This window comes from Dipodomys spectabilis, unplaced genomic scaffold (assembly GCF_019054845.1).
Source record: "Dipodomys spectabilis isolate Male_0828 unplaced genomic scaffold, ASM1905484v1 ptg000197l, whole genome shotgun sequence".
NCBI classification, from domain to species: domain Eukaryota; kingdom Metazoa; phylum Chordata; class Mammalia; order Rodentia; family Heteromyidae; genus Dipodomys; species Dipodomys spectabilis.
The window spans coordinates 17,007,918-17,030,372 of NW_024870874.1; the positions used below are offsets into that span (position 1 = coordinate 17,007,918).

The 22,455-nt window shown below is 36.1% G+C and overlaps 1 protein-coding gene across 2 annotated transcripts in view; it reads right to left on the minus strand.

Moving 5' to 3' along the window:
- Copg2 (COPI coat complex subunit gamma 2) overlaps nt 1-22,455 on the minus strand; it is a 108,898-nt gene that overhangs the window by 74,475 nt on the left and 11,968 nt on the right. For both annotated transcript variants that reach the window (XM_042696074.1, XM_042696073.1), the window contains 5 exons: nt 21,751-21,830; nt 13,781-13,856; nt 12,256-12,348; nt 10,902-10,988; nt 8,691-8,848 (listed from right to left, as the gene is read on the minus strand). In XM_042696074.1, the coding sequence (XP_042552008.1) occupies nt 8,691-8,848; nt 10,902-10,988; nt 12,256-12,348; nt 13,781-13,856; nt 21,751-21,830 (494 nt within the window). The remainder of the gene's footprint in view (nt 1-8,690; nt 8,849-10,901; nt 10,989-12,255; nt 12,349-13,780; nt 13,857-21,750; nt 21,831-22,455) is intronic.

Sequence of the window (22,455 nt, forward strand, 5' to 3'; positions counted from 1 at the left end):
ACACTCAAAGAAACACAGGTCCCATGGTTTCCCCTATCTGCAATAACTAGTATATGTCTAGGACATGCAAAAGAGGTCAAAAGCTATGTACATATAACCATATAATATAATGCTAGGGCTAAATAAATCCCAAGATAGGGACACGAGATTTTATCTTTCTTGTTGTTGTTTTTAATGTACTTACAATGTACTATGTAATTTTTTTTGTTTCTTTGTATGTTCTTCCCCCATGATATAAACCCTGTTGTCACTGTATTTGATTCCAGTGTCCTGCATCTTGCACATTTACTTATTTGGGGAGGGGAAGGGAAATAACAAAATGCTGAAATAAGGATACAGGATGACCCATTGTAACAATGAGATGTACAAGACACTATGCTGAAAACGAACTTTACAACTTTGTGGGGTGGGGGTGGGTGGGAGAGTAGAGGGAGGAGTTGGGGAGGAAAGGGATGGTAGAGGAAAAACAAAGGAGGGGGTAACAATGCTTGACAGAAACTGGACTCATTACCTTGCTCATGTAACTGTAACCTCTCTGTACAGTATCTTTACAATAAAAAAAAATTTTTTAAAAAACTTTTAGTTTTGACAATATAAACAGTTGACCTTAGGCATTCTCACACTATTAGCTGGAATGTAAACTGATACAATCACTTTGGAAAAACAAAGTGTGACATTACATATGAAGTGAAGAAATGTATATCCAATGATCTAACAGTTACACACACACACACACACACACACACACACAATGGTAATTACTGTGTTATGAATGTGTTCCCTAAGAGTTCATGTATTGGAGATTTAATCTAAAAGAGGGAATGTGACTTATGATGGCATTAGTAACTTTATCATCAGAAAAGATATCTAAAGTAACATTCTTGCTCGATTTATCTTTCCTTTTTTTTTTTTTTTGGGTCCGGTTGTGGGGCCTGAACTCTGGGCCTGGGCGCTGTCCCTCAGCTCAGCTCTTCAGCTCAAGGCTAGCGCTCTACCACTTGAGCCACAGCGCCACTTCCGGCTTTTTTCTTTTTGCTTATGTGGTGCTGAGCAATCGAACCCAGGGCCTCATGCATGCAAGGCAAGCACTCTACCACTGAGCTACCTTCCCAGCCCATTGCTGCGATTTATCATGTGATCCTTTCCACCAGGTTTTGAGGCAGGAGGAACCCTCACCAAGGCCTGTGCAGACGCCAGCAACATACTCTTGACTTTCCAACTTCTAGAACTGAGCAAACAGATCTCTATTTATGTTATTTAGTCTCAGGTATATTGTTTAAATGTATTAGAGTATAAAACCAACGTAACTCTTATAGCAAAATACTAAGTGGAAACACACATACACAGCCAGGCACTGGTGGCTCATACTTCTAATCCTGGCTACTCAGGAGGTTGATACCTGAGTTCGGAGCCAGCCCAGGCAGACAAATCTCAGAGACTCTTACCTCCAATTAACAAGCAAAAAGCCATTAGTGAAGGTGTGGCTCAAGTAGTAGTGTGCCAGCCATAAACAACAAAAAGTGGAGCAGAGGCAAAAGTATCAAGAATGAATGGATAAATGAATAAATGAATAAACAAACAAAATATAGCATGATTCTATTGATAGAATGTTCCAAACAAGGTAAAACTAAACTTTTTCTGTTTAGAGATGTATATACAGGGATGAAATTCTAAAGACCAGCAAAGAATTAAGCCATACCAGTGGCTTATGCCTATAATCCTAGCTATTCAGGAGATTGAGATCTGAGGATCATGATTCCAAGCCAGACTAGGCTGAACAGTCTCAGTGAGACTCATCTCCAATTAACCACCAGAAAACCAGAAGTGGAGCTATGGCTCAAAGTGGTAGCACACTAGCTTTGAGCAGAGTTCAGGAACAGCATCCAGGCCCTGAGTTCAAGCCTTACAACCACCACCACCAACAACAACAAAAAACAACAATAAAGTAAAGAACTGACTACCATATAGTCATGGTAGCAGTTTCCTCAGGGGGCATAGTTATGATCAGGTAGAATGATATATAAAGCACCTTTGGAGTACTACAAATGTGCTATTTCCTGATATATATGACCCTGTATGAGTTTTTCAAAGTAATTATACATATATAATAAATATACATGATATACATATAAGCATAAGTTTTACCCAGTTTTCTATATTACATTATCTTTCTCAATTTAAAACTATTGAGTACTCAATATTTCATACTCGATTTGAACACAGGGTCTGAGGTTAATTTTGTCTTCAGTGATCAACTAGTCTGACATTCTTAAATTTGTCAGTTTCTAAGAGATACTTTAATTTCTTATATTTAAGATTTTGCTCTACATATTTTGAATCTACAGTGAAGTGTATGCAAGTTTTTATTTTAGACCATTATTTCTGTCAAAATACAAAATCTTATCTTGTCTTTTTTTATAGCAATATATCCTGATTCCTATTCTGGCATATAGTGATATGACTACATTATAGTTCTTTATGAAGATATAACTAACATATACTTCTGGTATATGTATGTATGTAAGAAATATATACACACATACACATATATTTAAATACACATATAAAATGTAAACACACCTTTTTATGAGGTACTGGGGGTCTGAACTCAGGGCCCTGCAAAAGCTCTACTCTTTGAACCAAGTCTCCAGCTCTGATATATTTATATTAACTGTTTCCCTGTCATTTGCTTCTTTTTAATCTGAGGCTTTTTATAATAGGCAACTCCACATATATTTGTTATGACAAATGATGTATTTTATGTGCTAACCAGACTCTCATGCCTCAATTTCTAGATATTCACACCCTGTGAAGATCCCTTCTCACATGATACAGGGTTGTTCAGTGTGATCAAGAGAATACATGAGAAGTGACATTGTGCTCGTCAAAGATTAGGTTGCAAAATACCCTTGAGGTTTCCATGTCAGGTTTTCTCTCTAGATTCATTTGCTTATAGAGAAGCCAGTTGCTAGGCTACATGGACATTCAGACAGCCTTAAGAAAGACTCTCAAAGTGGAAAACTGAAGCATTTGGCCAACAGCCAGGAGAAAATCAAGGCTTGCCAATGACTGTGAATAAAATCTGTAGTAGACCCTCTAGTCCTACATGACTGCAGACATGGCCAACAACTTGATTGCAAACTCACAAGGGACTCAAAACCAGAACCAGACTGCTAAGCCCCTTTCAGATACCTGAACACAACCACTGTGAAATACCAATGTTTCTTAGAAATGACTAAGTTTGAGAGAGTGAAGGAAGGGAAGACGCTGTATGAAAAGAAATGTACTCATTAGCTGACTCATGTTACTGTAATCCTTCTGTACATCTCCTTTATTAATTACAAAAAATAATAATTTGAAAAAGACTTAAAAAATAAATACAGTGGGAAATAAAGAAATGGCTAAGTTTGAAAACCATTTCGTCACACAGCCAGGGATATCTAATACATTATACTTACTTCCAACCAATTTATTTTTTGTTTTCTAATTATACACTTCACTAAAATTAGTTTTTTCCTCAACAACTTGCAATCAGATGTTTTTGTTCTACTTTTTAAGTGAACATTTTGAAAGCTTTAGTTTCCATTTCTGCTGTAGTTTCAATGTGTTCCTCAAAATTTATGAGTTGGCAACTGAAGCCTAATGCTGAACTACATTCATGGCTGGATGAAGGCTGTTATCAAAGGAATGAAAAAGATTTTGTTAAAAAAGCGCATCGTTTCTCACCATGTGATGGCTTTAACATTGTTATGACAAAAAACAAAAGCCCTCGCCAGATGCTGGTAACAGGTTCTTGGACATTTTAGTCTCCAGAACTATTCTCTGGATTTCAGCCTTTTGAGTAGGGAGTAAGTACCAGCATTAACTACAGGCATCTGACTAAAGGCATTTTTTTTTTGATTCAAGCACTGATAGAATTTTGGAGTACTTACAACTCAGGCTATTATAAGTAACAGTTTTCTAAGCCTTTCCTACATATCATATTACACAGTGTGTGCATTTCTGTTTGGTATTTTCAGGAAGCTGACTGAGATTGCTGATTAGAGAGGTCATAGAATCCACAGATCAATTTAGGATGTGACATCTTTCAATATTAAGAACATGATATGTATTTCCATTTATTCAGGTCATACTTTAAATAAATAATATGTAGTAATGCATATAATCTTTACTAGATTCATTCCTGATTTTATTATAATCATTAATAATAACTTTTCAAACTTTTAGCTCATCAGTTGATTATTGGAAAAACAAACTGTTTTGGAGACTGACTATCTAACAACCCTGGTAAATTCATTTTAATTCTAATAAATATATGGATTATTCTGAATCTTTTTTCTTTATTCAAACATGTTGTCTACAAAGACAGTGTTCTGTCCTCCTTCCAATGCTTTCAATATTCTATTTTTCTCCACAATTCAACCAAAAGGAATTTCTAGTAAAATGCTACTTAAAAAACAGAAATAACAGGCATCCTTCTCTCATTCTGATTTCAAGGAAAAGCCTTTCAAGTATATTGGAGGATTTTTGTACACTTACTGCAATAACAATACTCTCTTCCAGTCCTGGTTTGTAGAGGTTGTTTTGTTTTTTGACTTAGGGTCTTGTTATGTAGTCCAGGCTGGTCTTAACTCAAAATCCTCCTCCCCTTTTCCAAAGTACTAGAATTGGGCATGTGCCAACATGTCCAGTTATAAAGTGATTTTTTAATTATAAACTACTATGGAATTTATCAATGATTTTGTGTCCCTTAAACATTAAGATTTTCTCTTTCATTCTTTAAATGAGGTATAACCTATTCTCTTTTCTTTTTTTTAACTTTTTGCACTACTGAGTTTTGAACTCAGGGCCTTGTGCTTGCTAGGCAGGCATTCTACCACCTAAGCCACTCTCCAAGTGCTTGCCTTAGTTGTTTTGCAGACAAGATCTCATTTTTGCCTGATGTCAAACTTAGATAGCAATCTTCCTATCTACAGCCACTGCATAGCTGGGAATCACAGCAAATTTCACCACACACAGTGTATTTGTTGAGATGGGTCTTACTAAATTTTTGCTGGAGCTAGCCCTAAACGTTGAGCCTCATAATCTCCACCTCCCAAGTAGATGACACTACAGTTACAAATTACCTCACTTGGCCTACTCTGTTGAATTTCATATACCAGGAAAACTGTACTTCTAAATTAAAACCATACGGAAATATTTGATCATTATTTTTTCATAATTTTTACCCTTTTCTCCCACCTTTACTTCTAGATTCTAATTTTGTACATATTAGGTCACTTGATACTATCTGTGAGGCCATGTTTTCATCTATTTTTCCTATTCTACCTTCAAATTCACTAATTCTAATTTGTATGCTCTGGTATCAAGCCTTCTCTAATCTGTTATAAAGTTCATCCAGTAAATCATCCATCTCAATTACTTTACTTGTGGAGAAAGAATCCACTCCCTCTTGTCAAAAGGAGATGACAATGCCTTCAACCCTAGAACTGAATATGTTATGTTATAATGTGGCAAAGGAACTTTACAGATATAACTAATGCTATCTGTGCTATCTGTCAAATGAGATCTTAAAAACAAATGTGCAGTTAAGAAAAAGGGATAAAAGAGATATAACAAAAGAAGAAAACTCAACAAACTATTGCCAACCCTGATATATATAAGCCAACACCCAAGAGACTGAATATAGGCCTATAGTTATGATAAAGGTGCAGGTATAAACCTCTGGCTGAAAGATCAATATATGACAGTAGTAGAAAGGGCATGAAGGAGAAAAATAGGAATATATACTTAATTTTTTTTTATATTATTCATGAAGTAGTATACTATTACATGATACTGTACACTGAATAGGATAAATATTAAAAGCTCAAGGATAAATATTATAACCAGTTAAAAAAATTAACATATATATTTTTTAAATGTTAATAGAGATTAAGATACTATATTTAAAAACATTCAATTAGAGTTTCTTGCTTCCCTCTAGAGGTGGTATAGCCTGTTAGACTAATCCTCTACAAATAAAAATTACATCATTAGTTAAAAAAAACAACAAAGAAAATCTACAGTATTTGAAAGTACCTAGTGAGTAGTAAATAAAAACTAGAAGGCAGTTGATGCCTGAAAGATGAAGCTACATGGAATGAAATTTGTGTATTTCTGGATATTCTCATCAGAATCTTCCAAATCTTCTGATATAAAATGTTTGAAAGTTTCAGCATTTACTGGACAAGATCACACAAAGTTTGAGGTTGGGAGAGTGACTAAACCTCAGGATAGAAATTCTGGAGATCAGGAAACCACAAAAAGGATGGGTCTCAAAATCAATTTTAAACTCAGAAAAAATGTATTTGTTGGTAACTGAACTATGCATATTCAGATGAAGACCCTAGGAGACCTGGAAAAAAAACAGTAGCTATTAAGACAAAAGCACCAAATGAAGAATTTAGCTGCAATTCATTGTTAGAATTTTATATCAATCAACTTGCCAACTAAAGAAACACTGTAAACTTCACTCTTTGCACTCTATCATTCACCATCACAATGATTCATTTCTTTGTGGTTGTAGATCCCTGTTTCCTATATATTATTTATTGTTAAAATTTTGTACACTTACAAATTTTCCTATGGCTTTTTCGTTTACCTACATATTTTCAATTTTTTAAATCTATATGATCACCTTATTTATCTACATATTCACCATTCTTTCATTTTCCATCTCTTACTATGTTTTCTTTTGCTTAATATGCCTTGAAATCCAAGCACTATCTACCCTCATTTCTTTTTAGCCTGAAAAACTTTAGCAACTTTTATAATATAAACATGATTATCCTAAACTCTTGCAGATTTGTTTCCTGGTGAAAATATCTTTACTTCACCTCAACTTAGAGGAATAATTTGATAAGATTGTAGAACACAGATTGATAGATTTTTACTGCAACAATTTTAAGATATTTATTACTATCTATTTTTCTGATAAGAATCCAACCATCGATCTGCTTTTCATTGCTGTAACAAAATACCTGGAGCTGAGTATTTTATAAAGAACAGGGGTTTACAGCATACAAGAACACATGCACCTCCATGTTTATTGCAGCACTGTTCACAATAGCCAGGAAGTGGAAACCACCCAGATGCCCCACTACAGATGAATGGATCCAAAAATTGTGGTATCTATATACAATGGAATATTATGCAGCCATTAGAAAGGACAAAATAATGGCATTCGCAGGTAAATGGATGGAACTGGAACAAATCATGTTGAATGAGGTAAGCCAAGAGTGAAGATAAATGGCACATAGTCTCCCTGATAAGTGAATGTTAAATCTGAAATGTAAGGTGATATGACAAAGTAAACAAGACTCGACAAACAAAGGACCTCCACTCATCTGATCAAATCATTACTAAATGAGCCCAAGCTGCTGATCACATATATGCTATATATGTGCACATTGAAGGGAAACTAGAAGGAAGACACAGAACTAAAGGGAAACAGGAGAAAACATACAACAGTAGGACCCATCAGCTGCACTGGACATTGATCAAAACAAACTAAGCAACTCAATGGCAGTGATGGGAGGGCGGGAGGGAATGAGTGGTAAAGAGGGAACAGCTGACACTATGCAAAAGGAAAGGAATGTACATATCATCAATGTGGAAGAAATAACTGTACAGTCAAAGCCCATAGAACTCATAAACTTTATAGACCATGATAGACAATTTGCCCCATGAAGGTTAGAATGTTTTTATGACTTTAAGCATCATTATCCCATAATACTGTGAAATTTGTGAAATTACATAATCATTTAATCACAATAAAAAATTTGCAAAAAAAAGGGGGGGGGCTATTCAGCTCCCTGTTTTAACAGTTTAAGATTTACTTACAATTAGTGATAGCCTTCTGAAAGACTCCCAAACCATTATAGGATTTCACATGGCAAGAAATAAGTTCATGCATATATAAATGCAATACCTGGTCTCTCACCAGCAATATTCAACCACGAACCTTTACTCTGAAGACTTTATCTAAGCCTAAACACAATCAACTCAAGACTCTAGAATTGGATAAAGTTCCTATCTTCTTAAGATCTCACAATAAGGATTAAAAGTTTTAATCCTTGAACCCTTAAGAAATATACTCAATAGCAACCATGATTCTTATTTTTGTTTCCCTGAATCAAATGTGTCATTTTTCCCTTGGTAACTTTTAAGGCCTTTCTATTCCCCCCCTCCCCCATCCCCTCCCCCCCCCCCCCCCACCCCGGTCTCTGCCCTCAGCTAACCCAAGTAGCTAGGATTACAGGCCTAAGTCACTGTGCCAGACTTCTATAGTTTTTAATTTAAAAAACACCAAATTTAGTGGGGCTGGGAAGGTTGGTCAGTGGTAGAGCACTTGCCTTGCATGCCTGAGGCTCTGGGTTCGATTCCTCAGCACCACATAAGCAAAAAAAAAAGCCGGAAATGGCGCTGTGGCTCAATTGGTAGAGTGCTAGCCTTGAGCTGAAGAGCTGAGGGACAGTGCGCAGGCCCAGAGTTCAGGCCCCACGACCGGAACCAAAAACAAAAAGAAAAAAAAAAAAACAGCAAATTTATCTGTAATGTCAGTACTGCCCAAAGATATTCACAAAGGAAATAAACCCTAAAAGATACAAACTTGCAAATGGAAAATAAATTAGGTTTGGAACACTTACCCATCCTCAGTTTCTTTTAGTAGGCGACTAGCAATTCGGATCAGCATGCAGTAAGCAAACTGTGATTTGAGACCAGATTTGGTAAACTTATTTAACATCTTGGAAACAGCAAGACGATCATTCTTCCTAAGGTGATAAAGTACTCCCAATGCATGGTACTAAAGAACAAGGAAAAAAAGTATTGTACACAGATTAGAAAGAAGACAAACAATTATATGAAAATAGAATTACATGGAATTGGATAAAAGATTTCTAATAAAATTATATCCAAGTCAAATATACTCAAACAGTATATCTTTTTCATATTGAACTCAACTCAGACAAGAATAAGATTTCTAATTCACCCCAGAAGTTGTAAATTGAGACTGAAGTAGTACAAAGTAAGTAACATACAACCTAAAAAATGGCTTTGAAGATTCAACATTGACCTATATATTCTCAGGCCCAAGGCTTTATCAGTGTTACAGACTAACTGACTGTTTTGTATTTATTTATTTTCAAACAGGCTATTGCTATGTTGCCCAGACTGGTCTTAAGATCATGGGCTAAAGTGATCCTTCTGCTGCAATGCTGGGACTACAAGTATATGCCATGACACCTAGCTACAAATCTCTTTATTAGCTATAGATCATCTATGGCCACTTTAGCAAAGGATTAATCACCTAAAATAGGCTAAAGAAGTATCACTGTCATGATGCTTTATATAAAAATACAAGCTTAGAGTTAGGAAAGTGAGATCTCCCTAGGGAAATATACTGAGTTTCCACATAATTAAATGTGCTAACAGAAGAAACTGTAAACACTGAAAAGGCCTGAGTACCTTCTCAAATACATATTTTAGATACAACTGCCAGTTACTATAGCCTGAGCAAGGTAAGGTGGCTCAGGCCTGTATTCCCAGATACTTGAAGGTGAAGATCAGATTACATCTTGAGGCTAGCCAAGGCAGAAAAGTTTACAAGACTCTATCTTACTAAGTTACTAGGCAAAGTGATCTATTATCCCAGGTACAGGGGAAACATGAGGCCTGAGCACAGTATCACATCTGTCATCTTCAGTGACATGGGAAAGTACAAATAGGAGTTCTGCAGCCTGGACAAAAAGTAAGATGGTACCTCAAAAATAACCAAGGCAAAAAGGGGATGGAGGCTTGACTCAAATGGTAGGGCACCAGCCTTACAGGTGCCACCCTACAGTGAGGTAGAGTTCAAGACATAGTACTTCTAAAAAATAAAGAAGGGGCTAGGAAGATGGCTCAGTGGTAGAGCGCTTGCCTTGCATGCATGAGGCCCTGGGTTCGATTCCTCAGCACCACATAAGCAAAAAGAAAAAAGCTGGAAGTGGCACTGTGGCTCAAGTGGCAGAGCACTAGCCTTGAGCTGAAGAGCTGAGGGACAGCACCCAGGCCCAGAGTTCAGGCCCCATGACCGGACCCCCCCCCCAAAAAAAATAAAAAATAAAAATAAAAAAATAAAGAAAAATTAACCTGCACCAGGCGTAGTGGTATACACCGGTAATGGCTACACTACAAAGGCTAGAACTTAGGAATCTCCTCCCTACATTCTAGGCCAGTCTATGATACAGACCAAGTTCGACACCAAGTTTGGGTCTATAGTGAGACCTTGTTTCAAAAGAAGGATCTGAGAACATGCTGTAGTAAAAGGACCTTCTTAGTAAGCACAGGCACTAAGTTCAAACCCAATACCTAAAAAAAAAAAAAAAAAAAGTTCCCTTACAGTAAAAAACAGCCTAATAAATATTATAAGCAGATATTTGGATGAAATGATTTAAAAGTTTCATAAAGCTTGTTCTTTACAAATATAAAGAATTGGAAGAGTTTTACAATATCTATAGTCAAGGCTGGAGAAATTTTGAATTGAACATCTTTTTATACATATATAAATTGCTCTTCAAATCAAAGACTGCAATGCACTGTAAAGTAACTTTGGAGTAAGCTTTTGTCTACTACTCAACATAAAATTGTTCTCAAGCATTCCTAAAGGAGGTCATCTAGCTTCTATTGAACACATGAAGGCCCTTTAAAGTAATCATAATTAGTGAGAAACCTTTTAAAATATGCACTAACAGGTTGTTTAATATGCCAAATAATTGGCCTTGAATGCTGGGGAACTGCCCAGTATTATACATTAATATTCTAGATAGTACACTGCCCTTAAAAAAAGGTGACCCTGAGACATTCAATGACGGTACCTGGACCATAATATTGTCACTTGATGCAGCTTCTTGGGCTTCATTTATCCAACGTTTAACCACATCATAGCTTATCTTCATCATATGCTAAACCCAGAAAAACATGAGAATAGATCACAAACAGAAGTTTACTTACATGAGTCAATATTCTTGCAAAATTACTGACACATTTTCTAAGATAAAAAAAAATTATAGATTCATAAGCCTAATTTAAGTCTCTATTCCTGGAGAAATGAATGCTGTAAAAGGAAGTAATGAAGTGTGGTATAAAAGGAAATAATGAGAAAGGGAAGAACAGGAAGCTCCAAACAGCACGATGCTTCAATTATGTTGAGTTTTACTTGACAGAAAACTAGTTACCCAGGAAGAAAGACGCTGTTGAATACACTTCCTGCAGTAAAATCAAATCAACAGCATTTCAGAACTGGGAACTTTGAGATTCAGATGCTCTAATATAGTCACAGTGTGTCTGTGTGTGTGTGTGTGTGTGTGTGTGTGTGTGTGTGTGTGTGTGTGTGTGTGTGTGTGTGGTGTGTGTGTGTGTGTGTGTGTGTGTAAAAGCATATATGCATGCATATATGTATGAGTGCTGGTCTTGGAAGTTTGAACTCAGAGCTTGGGCACTGTCCCTGCCTGAGCTTTTTTTGCTCAATGCTAGTGCTCTACCACTTGAGCCAGTTTCACTTTCCACTTTTGACCAATTAACTACAGCTAAAAGTCTCACAGACTTTTGTGCCCAGGCTGGCTTTGAATCATGATCCTCAGATCTCAGCTTCCTGAGTATAAGAGATTACAGGCATAAGTCACAGAACCTAGTTATATATTCACATATTTTTAACTAGTAACAATCAAATTCAGTGCTAAGTTTTTAGTGGAAAAAATGTTTTGATGAAAAGGGGAGAAAACTAAAAATAAATAAAATAAATAAGAAAGAGGGAAAGGAAAGTTATTACTAAAACAGACTACTTCCTGGGAGGAAATACAGAAGTGCAACAGGAGACTTTAGATTAAAGGACATATACAGACACAGGGAACCAGAGAAAGGTCACAACAAAGAAGAAAGAGGTAGAAGGTCATAGGAAAAGTTATGAAAACAATAACCTCACATATTTCCCATCCTTTTCTCATTTTTACCTGCCTCCATTTATCATAAGTACAACTTTTCTAGTTCCTCAAACCTTCTAAACAGGAAATTTCCATATTTTTATTGCTTATTTTAACTGTTCAAGGCTCATATAAATAAAGCACAGTTGAATACAATAATACATATTTTTTAGAATTTCTCTCATGATAGAACCATAGATACTTTGTTTTGGGATTAGAAATTGCATCAGGAAGCTGCCTGCTCACTTACTAAGGAAGATACCAGTGCTGAACTGGATACACTGGAGACTTTATCCACAATGGCCTGCTTCATGTATCTTTCAATGGCTTGTAACATTGTTCCCTAAAAACATTCCAAAAAAAAAAAAAAAGCTGTTGAAGAAAACCACTGTCATGAAAAATTGCTACTTCAAAATAATTAACAAAAACCTGCCATATACTTGTTTCAAATATTTTTAATGCTTTTAGGGATTATTATGTAATACAGTAATAATATTCTAGAAAGCAGAACCCCAACAACCTTGAACAAGCTTTAAGAAAAAATACTTAAGATTCTATGTTAGTAAACAGAACTGCTCATGAATGAAACAAATTGCCTTAAAATAGACAATATCCTAGTTAGAAGGATATACAAGGAAAAGCCAAAACTATCCATAAGGAATACAAAGAAATTCACACATAGAAATGAAGTTGTGTTGAAGTCCTAAAGATATATACAGTTACATGAAGGGCACATATTACATGTGGATCTCAAGCCTATATATTATATGTGATCAATCTCTGATTATCTCCAACACGTAAGATATTAAATATGCAGTATCTTACTACAGCAAGCTGTCATTATCCTCTGGAAATACAGTTCTTTTTAACCTAACTGGGGATAAAAAGACTATCACTGGGAAGGTAGAAGTGACCAGACTCAGATCAATATACAGATAGAATGAATCTTATTTCTAGCACTGGTGTGGCTAAGTCTTAAATCACCAATTTAATGAGAAAAATAAAAACAACTACCATAAAACAATAGGATAACAAAAATTATTAAACCATTTGTAAAATCTGGTTCCAGATTTTACAAATTTACAATTTAATCTGGCCCAAAATTTAAATTTTGTGAAGGATACAAACATACACATAACACCCAAATGTACTATCCAATTTTCTCATCAATGCTGACCCAACTTCATCTAACTTTTCCAACTCAGACCTCTGAGAAAGAGACAGCCTAGTATACTATAAAACCACATTCCTCCAGATACAAGAGACTTGGACTAAGGTGGCTACAAGTCACTGGCTTACTGATGGTTAGGCAGAATCCAAGGAGCCTGTGAACAGGAGACATGAGTCTGGTATATGATGGATCTTCATGGTAACTATCTGAGAGATCTTGCTGCTGAGTATCACAGAGCTGCCCTGTTTCTTGCTAGTAACTATTAATAAGGTTTACCTCAAACTCTGAGAGTGTTGTGTTCTATAATAAGGTTTCTCTTTTGAGCTAAATTTGAATGTATTTTTGTTTCCTGTACATAAGGCACCCTAAATTATGAAAGTTTATGTGGGCAAACATATAGAGAAAGTAATAAATGAATATAAGCAAAAGGAAAAAAGACGAAGTGAAAGGGAAAAAAAGCCCAGAGGCACAAAAATCTTTTTGGTAAACATGTTTCTTAACACTGAAGATTCACAAAGTCAGACTAGGGAATCCTACTAAATCTACACACTGACTGAAATAAGGGAGTTCCCTTTGATAACTCAGTAAAACAAGAAGAACTTACATCAGTAATACGACAGAGAGCCCTGATGGCTGGGCCTCGGTACACATCTTCCTTTCCAGTCATGTCCTTAGTCAGACTAAAAAAAACATCAAATTAGTTAACATAAGATCAATTAAAATGTTCTCTCCTGAGGAGCTGACTCAACAATTCCTAAATGTCCTCATAATTATTTTAACACAGTTAACTGATTCTACAAATATTTATGAAGCGTAGTCTTTATTTTTATTATCAATAAGTAGTTGTACAAAGGGGTTTCAATTGAACATATCAATTTATGAATTCAATGCATGTTACTTGCTTTGGCAGCAATAATACAAAGAAGACTAACTCAGCCTCTATGCATGTATAACACAAATTCATGAAGCATTCCATATTTTTTGAAGCATATTCTTTGCATGCATGCTAAACCCACTGGCAGAAGTTGACTACTTTAAATCTAAAAAATATAACAGTCAGCAAAACAGTCTTTTGACTTCATAGAATCTATACTCCAGTAGAGAGAGACAAAAAGAAAAAAACAATAGAAGGTAGGCGTGATAGCATGCACTCATGATTTCAGCTATTCTGGAATTAGAAGGAGGAAGGATCATAGCCCAGGTTGGCTGGCCCCAGGCAGAAGTGTAAGACCCTATCTGAAAAACATACGAAGAAAAAAGGCTGGGGCATGACTCAAATGAGGGACAGGCTTCCCAGCAAACATCAACTCCAGTACCAGAAAATAAGTATAAAGGACAAAAGTATAGACAAACTGAGATTAACCACTACCACCCCCAAAATGATCCTAATGCTCCATCCAACCAGACATATTTTTTTTTATTAAAAAAAAAATAACAAAACAATTACCTAAGAGTTATGTCTCTCTCAGGCACATCTTTCTTTTTTGCCACCACTGGGGCTTGAACACAGGGGCTTATACTAACTTGGTTTTGGTTTTCTTTTCTGGTCAGTCATGGGGCTTGTCCCTAAGCTCTTTTTGCACTTACCACGGCACCACTTCCAGTTTTCTAGTCGTTAATTGGAGATAAGAGTTTCAAGGAATTTCCTGTCTGGGCTGGCTCTAAACCATAATCCTCAGATCTCAGCCTCTTGAGTAGCTAGGATTACAAGCATCAGCCACCAGCCACCAGCTGACTCAGCTTTCTTGCTCATAGCTGGCACTCTACCACTTGAGCCACACCTTCAATCTAACCTTTTGCTGGTTAAATGGAGATAGTTTTGCACATTTTTCTACTGTGATTGGCTTTGAACTTCCATCCAACAGGTCAAAGCCTTATAAGTTGTTAGAAATACAGACAGGAGCAATTGGTGTGCTTTCCAAACTGACCACCACCAATGGCTTCAGACCTTTTTGCTAAGCTTTGGAAACAGGCAGAGGCTGAGCTACAAAATTCCACATCCATACTTTTTAAATGTTTTTGGCCTTCTACCTTCCCTTCTGTTTGTCTTCTATGCATTTACAGTACCTTCAAATTGACTACCAATCTCCCCCGTTCTCAACTCCTCTCACATAAACCAAAATGGCCCTTAACTATGATTCACTCCATTAGAACACCAAGAGAATAAAGTTGTGAATAACTGAGAACCCTCAGATTCTTTTTTTTAATTATAAAAGCAATTCATTTAGGGCCAGAGACCCTACATGTGTTAAAGCCTTGCCTAATACACATAGGGTCTTGGCTATAGTTCCCAGTATAGGGGGAAAAAAGAGTAATTTATTTAATAATACTTTCCCCCCAGAGTGAAAATAATTGTGTTCTCATTCTAGAGATGATCTGTTTTTGACCTATTGAAAATGGATTCTTTTCCTACTATTTTTACTCAAGTAATAATAATACATTTTGAAACATTCAGAAAAATGTAAAATATACTTAAAACTCTCCACCCGCTTTTTAATGCCACTTAATTGGAAACTGAACAGTTTTCTGTTTTTGTTTTTCTGAGAGAGATGGTATTAGGGTTTGAACTCCAGGCTTCACACTTACTAGACAGCACTTTTACATCTGAGCCATGCCTCCAACCTCTTTTTCCACTGGTGTTTTCAAGGTAGGGTACTGTTTATGCCCAGATCAGCCTAGATTGCAATCATTCTATTTGTGCTTCCCTTTGTTGCTGGGATCACAGTCATATTCTACACCTCATGAGGCCACTGGTTGCGATGGAGTCTTGTGAACTTTTATGCTCAAGCTAACCTCAAACCATGAGCTCTCAATCTCCACCTTCCAAGTAGCTAGGAACACAGGTTTGTGACACTGAGCCAAGCTAGAGTTTCTTATAAAAGAATGTTTTATAGCTGATAGAGAGAGAGATCTTTACTCTTTTGATGCCTTTTTTACTTAATAACCTTTCCTTCTAGCAATTACACAATTCAGACTTTTCCACTGACTAGAAATATCATCTTTTAAATACTGAAGTCACATAAAAATTTGGAGCTATTTCTGTATTTTCTTACAAAAATCTTTTTTTCATTCTTCAGTAAAAATTTGTTTACTATACCATTATATAGTTCATTTTATTTTGCTTTTTGAGACAGCAAGTTTCCTATGATTCTGCTTTATCTAAATGATCCTGGCTATTATCATCACACTGTTTCAGATGAGATTTAGAGTCGTTTGCTAATACCTTATTAACATTCTTGGGAAGTGCTCTGTACTATGCATATAAGCTAACAAACAACAGATTCTTCACCACTTTTTTCAAGATTTCTTTACACATTCTTCAATAGTTTTTAAGTTCCCTGAAAAGAGGTCCTATGACTTTCTTATATTTTATCACTGTGGGCTCCTATAAATTGGGCTTTTTCTCTCATTAGATATTCTAATAAACATCTGAATACAGGGCTGGGAATGTGGCTTAGTGACAGAGTGCTTACCAAGCATGCATGAAGTCCTCAGTACCACATAAACAGAAAAAGCTATAAGTCATGCTGTGGCTCAAGTGGTAGAGTGCTAGCCTTGAGCAAAAGAAGCTCAGGGGCAGTGCCCAGGCCCTGAGTTCAAGCCCCAGGACTGATGAAAAAAAATTGAATATAGGTAAACTGTTCATTAAATGTTCATAAAATCTCTATGAAAAGAGATTAATTCTGTATCTGTTTTATAGATGAGAAAAACCAAAGCACAGAATAACTTGTCTGGAAAGTAACATGATAGGGATTCAAATCTAAACAGTCTACTATAGTAAAAAATGTTAAATAATTTTGCCACCTCTTGTTCAATAGTATATTATATTTTTCTACCATATTATTATATTACCTAATATTACAGTGGTGATATTAAGGATTTCACCTTGTTTCTGTTTTAATTGAAATGTTTCTAGCTAATTACATTGCTGGCTTTAGATTTATGATATACTTCTTTTAATTATGTCAATACATTTACCTCATTCCAAAATCCCTCAAAATCTCAACACATTACTACAATTCTCCCAAATCTCACCGTCCAAAATCCTAATCTTATTATCAAAATCATATAAATTTAATGGGCAATGTAGAGCTGCTTTAGAGTAATAGTTATAAATATTTCCCCTGAAAAGCAGAGAAAATGGAAAGAAAATCACTGCCCCCAAGCAGTATTAAAGTTGTCTTTTGCTATGAAACTCTTATACAGTCATGAGTATGTGTGTGTGGCCATATGGTTTCATTTTCCCTAGTCATAATGTAGAAGTATTACTGATTAAAGATGTGTTTGTCAGGCAAATTGGCAAGTTTCTATCTTAGCAGACTTCTATGCAGTTCTCAAGACCACCCTTCATACCTGAATCTCTGCCCTTGACATCATCTTTCTTTTTATTTTTTAAAAAATAAGGAGTAACTTGCATATACTCAAAGCTGAGAAGTTCTGTCAGCCTGTTTCCTGCCTGTACAGTTTTGAGGTGCTGACAGCTTGTCCTCTCTTGGTTACATCAAGTACAAGCTGGTAGTGTTTCTACTGGTATAATATTCTCAAACACCTTTCTTAGACAAGAGGTTCCTCCACAGATCTTGCCTGGATAATCCTATCTCTATTTTGAGCTTATGCTTGGCTGCTAAAGGAATCTTATGAGTTCACCCTTGATCTCTTCTGTGCTTGGTGTGACTGAATACTCCAACCTTCTGATCCGAGGTCCCAGCAATAGATTGTACAATGACTCCTTTGGGTTTTTCTCTAGAGTACACATTCCCAACATTAACTCACTTGATTTTAACTTCTTTGCCTCTGGATAGACTGAAATTTTCTAAAATCAAGTAATAACCCTTTTTTGTTTAAGGGGTCTCCCCCCATTTTATGTCTCTACTTTTAAAATTTTTACTAAAAATGGCAAAAAAAAAAAAAACAGGGTGAATATTTAACATTTTGTTTGGTAATTTCCTCAGCTAAATGTCCAAGTTTATTTCTTGTAAGTTCTCCTTCCCATACAACTACAAGACATAATTCTGCTAAGTTTCTGCTACTGTAATAAGAATCCATTTTCCTCCAGTTTCCAACATCTTCCTCATCTTCTTCTGAGCCTGTATCCTCAACACCTTTAGGTCCATGTTTCTACCAATAGTCTTCACAATGCTTTAGGTATAAGTTAATGTTTTCCCTCTCCTGTTCTTTACTTCTGAGTCTAGCATAACCATTAATATCCCTGTTTCTAATCATATAGGGCTTCTCTACCATGGTCCTCAAAATTCTTCCAGAACATGCTCATTGCCTAATTTCACACTATCTCCACATTTTCAAGTATTTGTTATAGTAGCACCCACTTCCAGATACTATAAAGTCTGTCCTACTTCTGAGGACATGAGTAATTCAGGATAATCCTGTCTTAATTCTCCATGTGGCATAACATAGTCCCAGGTCCTGGGGACTGGGACATAGAGAGCCATTATTCTTTCTACTATATCCATTGATTACTTAAAATGAACTAGAAGAAATATACTCATTACCTTACTCATGTAACTATAATCCCTCAGTATAACATCTTTACAATAAAATAATTTTTTTTAAAATGAGCTAGAAACAAACCATAACTTAAGGGAACCTAGTAAGACTCAGAGGGAAACATTAACAGCTAAAAGAAAAAAAAGCGGCTAATTTATTTTCATTTTAAAAATAATTAGTGAATCTAGCAACGTAATGATAGGTTTTCTATTTCTTTCTTGTGGAAGACACTGAGCTGACAAAACCAATACCAATTTTCAATTCCTTCACCTTTTTCCTGCACTTAATACTTGAGCTATAAAAGCTAGAGACTTGCTTTCCTGACTTCCTCAGGGTAGTCATATAGCACCATTGTGCCAAATAAAATCTAAAAATTGCCTTGGGAAGAGCTATTGCATTCCTGATGAAAAAGGCAGATGGTGCTGGCACTCCCTGGCCTCCTGCCCAGTAGCTCTCCAGCCTTGGATGTGGTGCACAGCCAGTAACTTGGGCATCTATTTTGCAATAATGGAGCACATCCAAAAGAATTCAAGAGACAGTAGCCCAGCCACTGTTGAATGAATCAACACCAGCCATTCTATGCCTCCAGACAGAGTTACATGAAGAAAAACAAGCTCCCATTTTGTATAAGTCACTTTTTACTTCTGCTTTCCTGTTTTTTTTTTTCAGCTGCAAGCTTTTCTAACTGAAGCTATATATATAACTGCCTGTTAAACACAAGCACCTTCCTTCAAAACTGCATTTTATTCAAAAAATCATATTCATGGCCAGGCGCCAGCGGCTCATGCCTGTAATCCTACTCAGAAAGCTGAGATCTAAGAAGAGTGGTTCAAATTCAGACCAAGCAGGAAAGTTTATGAGTCTTTATCTCCAATTAACCACCAAAAATCCAAAAGTGAAGCTGTGGCTCAAGCAATAGAACAATAGCCTTGAACAAAAACAGCTCAGACACAACATTCAGGCCCTACATTTAAGCAACCAGAACTATCACAAAAAAAAAAAAAAAAAAATCAGGGGGCTGGGGGTTTAGCCCAGCGGAAGGGCACCCGCCGGGCATGCGCAAGGCACCCCCCCCCCAAAAAAAGAAGCTACAAAAAAAATCATATTCAGATAAAAGCAAATATGTTATAATTAAATGTGTTATAATTATATAATTATATAATATATGCTATAATTTAAAGGTACCTATAAATAATACTGTATTACTTTAGTGTTATAAATTTTATACATTCATTCTAAGACATTTGGAAACTATCAAAAGTTAGCCATATCCAAAAATATCCCAAGATACACTATTGATAATATAACAGTATATTTACATCAACATTTTTACACAGATACATAAAATACATTGAAAAGAAAGCTACAATAAAATATATAGAATCCAACTTCTGTTTATACAAAATTTATTAAATTTTTCCCATATCATTAAAGATGTTTTAAAACTATTTTCAAAAATATCTCTCTTAATATTAACACAGATACTTAATTTTAATAATGCCTGATTTTAACAATTTTAATACCATTTATAGTGTTATGATATCACTGTATATACAGCAGTATAATGTCGGATTTTTCTGAAGATAATTCCATAGCTGTGAATATACTAGGCCAAACAGATAAACCATTTCAGTCATTTAACAAATGCTGCCAAACTACTTCCTAGAAAAACTCAATTTATTACTCTACCACTTATGTAAAAGAATATCATTCTTCCTTATAAGTACATTTATGCTGCCTTTTTGTTTTATTGCCAACCTAATGAGTGAAAGTATTGTAACTCATTCTTGAATTTTATTTTATTCATTTATTTATTTATTTAGGCACTACTAGGATTGAAATAAAAAAAATCTTGTGCTTGTGAGGCAGGGGTTCTACTTCTTGAGCCATGCCTCTACCCTCTTATTGCTTTTTTTTTTTGCCAGTTGTGGGGCTTGAACTATGGGTCTAGGCTCTGTACCTCAGCTCTTCAGCTCAAGGCTAGCGCTCTACCTCTTGAGCCACAGCACCACTTTCGGTTTTCTGAGTGGTTTATTGGAGATAAAAGTCTCACAGACTTTCCTGCCCCAGCTGACTTTGAACCTTGATCCTCAGATCTCAGCCTCCTGAGTAGCTAGGATTACAGGCATGAGTCACCAATGCCTGGCTTGCTTTATTTTTAAGGTAAGCTCTCACCTTATAACCATACCAGCCTGGAGTTCGATCCTCCTACTTGGGCTTTCCTGTGTCATTGGAGAGCTTCCCTGTGTCATTGAAGATGACAGGTACACAACATTGTATCCAGCTATTGTGCTTCCCTTGTACTTGGGGTAATAGGCATATACCACCATATCCAGCCACTGGTGAAGATGGAATCTCACAAACTTTTTTTTTGTTGTTTATGTTCAGGCTGGCCTTGAATCATAGCCCTCCACGTAGCTAGGATTACAGGCCCAAGTAGTTAGAATTATAGATTCAAACCACCATGCCCAGGTTTATTTTTTTAATTTTTTGCTTAGATTTTTTTTTTTTTTGGATATCTGTGAAAGTGACTACAGACAGCACCTTTTCAATCAGCAATGATATTAACTGTAAATGTTTAATTCAATATATCATTTATGTCCAGTTTTATTTATTTTATGAACATTTTTTTAAGATACTCAAACCTAGTAGCATTTCCCTTTGGACTTCATTTATCATAGAGACTTTTTCACATGATGACAATTGCACATAAAAAAGAATGCTTTAAGTCGGGCGGCAGTGGCTCACACCTGTAATCCTAGCTACTCAGGAGGCTGAGATCTGAGGATCACAGTTCAAACCAGTCCGTGCAGGAAAGTCCATGAGACTCATCTCCAATAAACCACTAGAAAACCAGAAGTGGCACTGTGGCTCAAGCGGTAGAGCACTCACCTTGAGCTGAAGAGCTGAGGGATAGCGCCCAAGCCCAGAGTTCAAGCCCCACAACCGAAAGAATGCTTTATGATATGATATTCTTGTGAATTTGTATTGGCAGTCCAAAAAGTAAAATCAATAGAGAGCAGCACATAAAAATAAGGATCTTAGCTTCGATATTCATTATGCACATACCTGCTTGTAACAATGATCACATCCTCAGAGATGGTAGCCATTTCCTTGATAGTAAGGTAGCACATCCTCCTCAACGTTTGCTGAAAATTATTTATTAAAGGTAACAAGTTATTCACAGGAATGTTTTGTGGTTGTTGTTGTTGTTGTTGTCGGTCGTGGGGCCTGAACTCTAGGCCTGGGCACTGTCCCTCAGCTCTTCAGCTCAAGGCTAGCACTCTACTGCTTGAGCCACAGTGCCACTTCCAGCTTTTTCTGCTTATGTGGTGCTGAGGAATCAAACCCAGGGCCTCATGCATGCAAGGCAAGCACTCTACCACTGAGCCACCTTTCCAGCCCAGGAATTTTTTTTTTAATTCTTTAAAAGTGAACACCCCTTGATGGGAAGGGATAAGAAGGGGAAACAAAAGAGGAGGCTACAATGCTTGATAAGAAATGTACTCATTATCTTGCCCATGTAATTGTAACTCCTCTGTACAGTATTTTTACAATAAAAAATAAATAAAAATTTTTAAAAAATAAAAGTGAACACCCCAAGGAGATTATCTTTAAAGAGTTTTAAAAAAATTCTTATCCACCAAAAACAATTTTGTAAAAATATCTGGATAAGGCTGGGAACCAGTGGCTCATGCTTGTATCCCTGACTACTTAGAAAGCTGAGATCTGAGGAACACAGTTTGAAGACAGCCTGGACAGGAAAGTCAATGA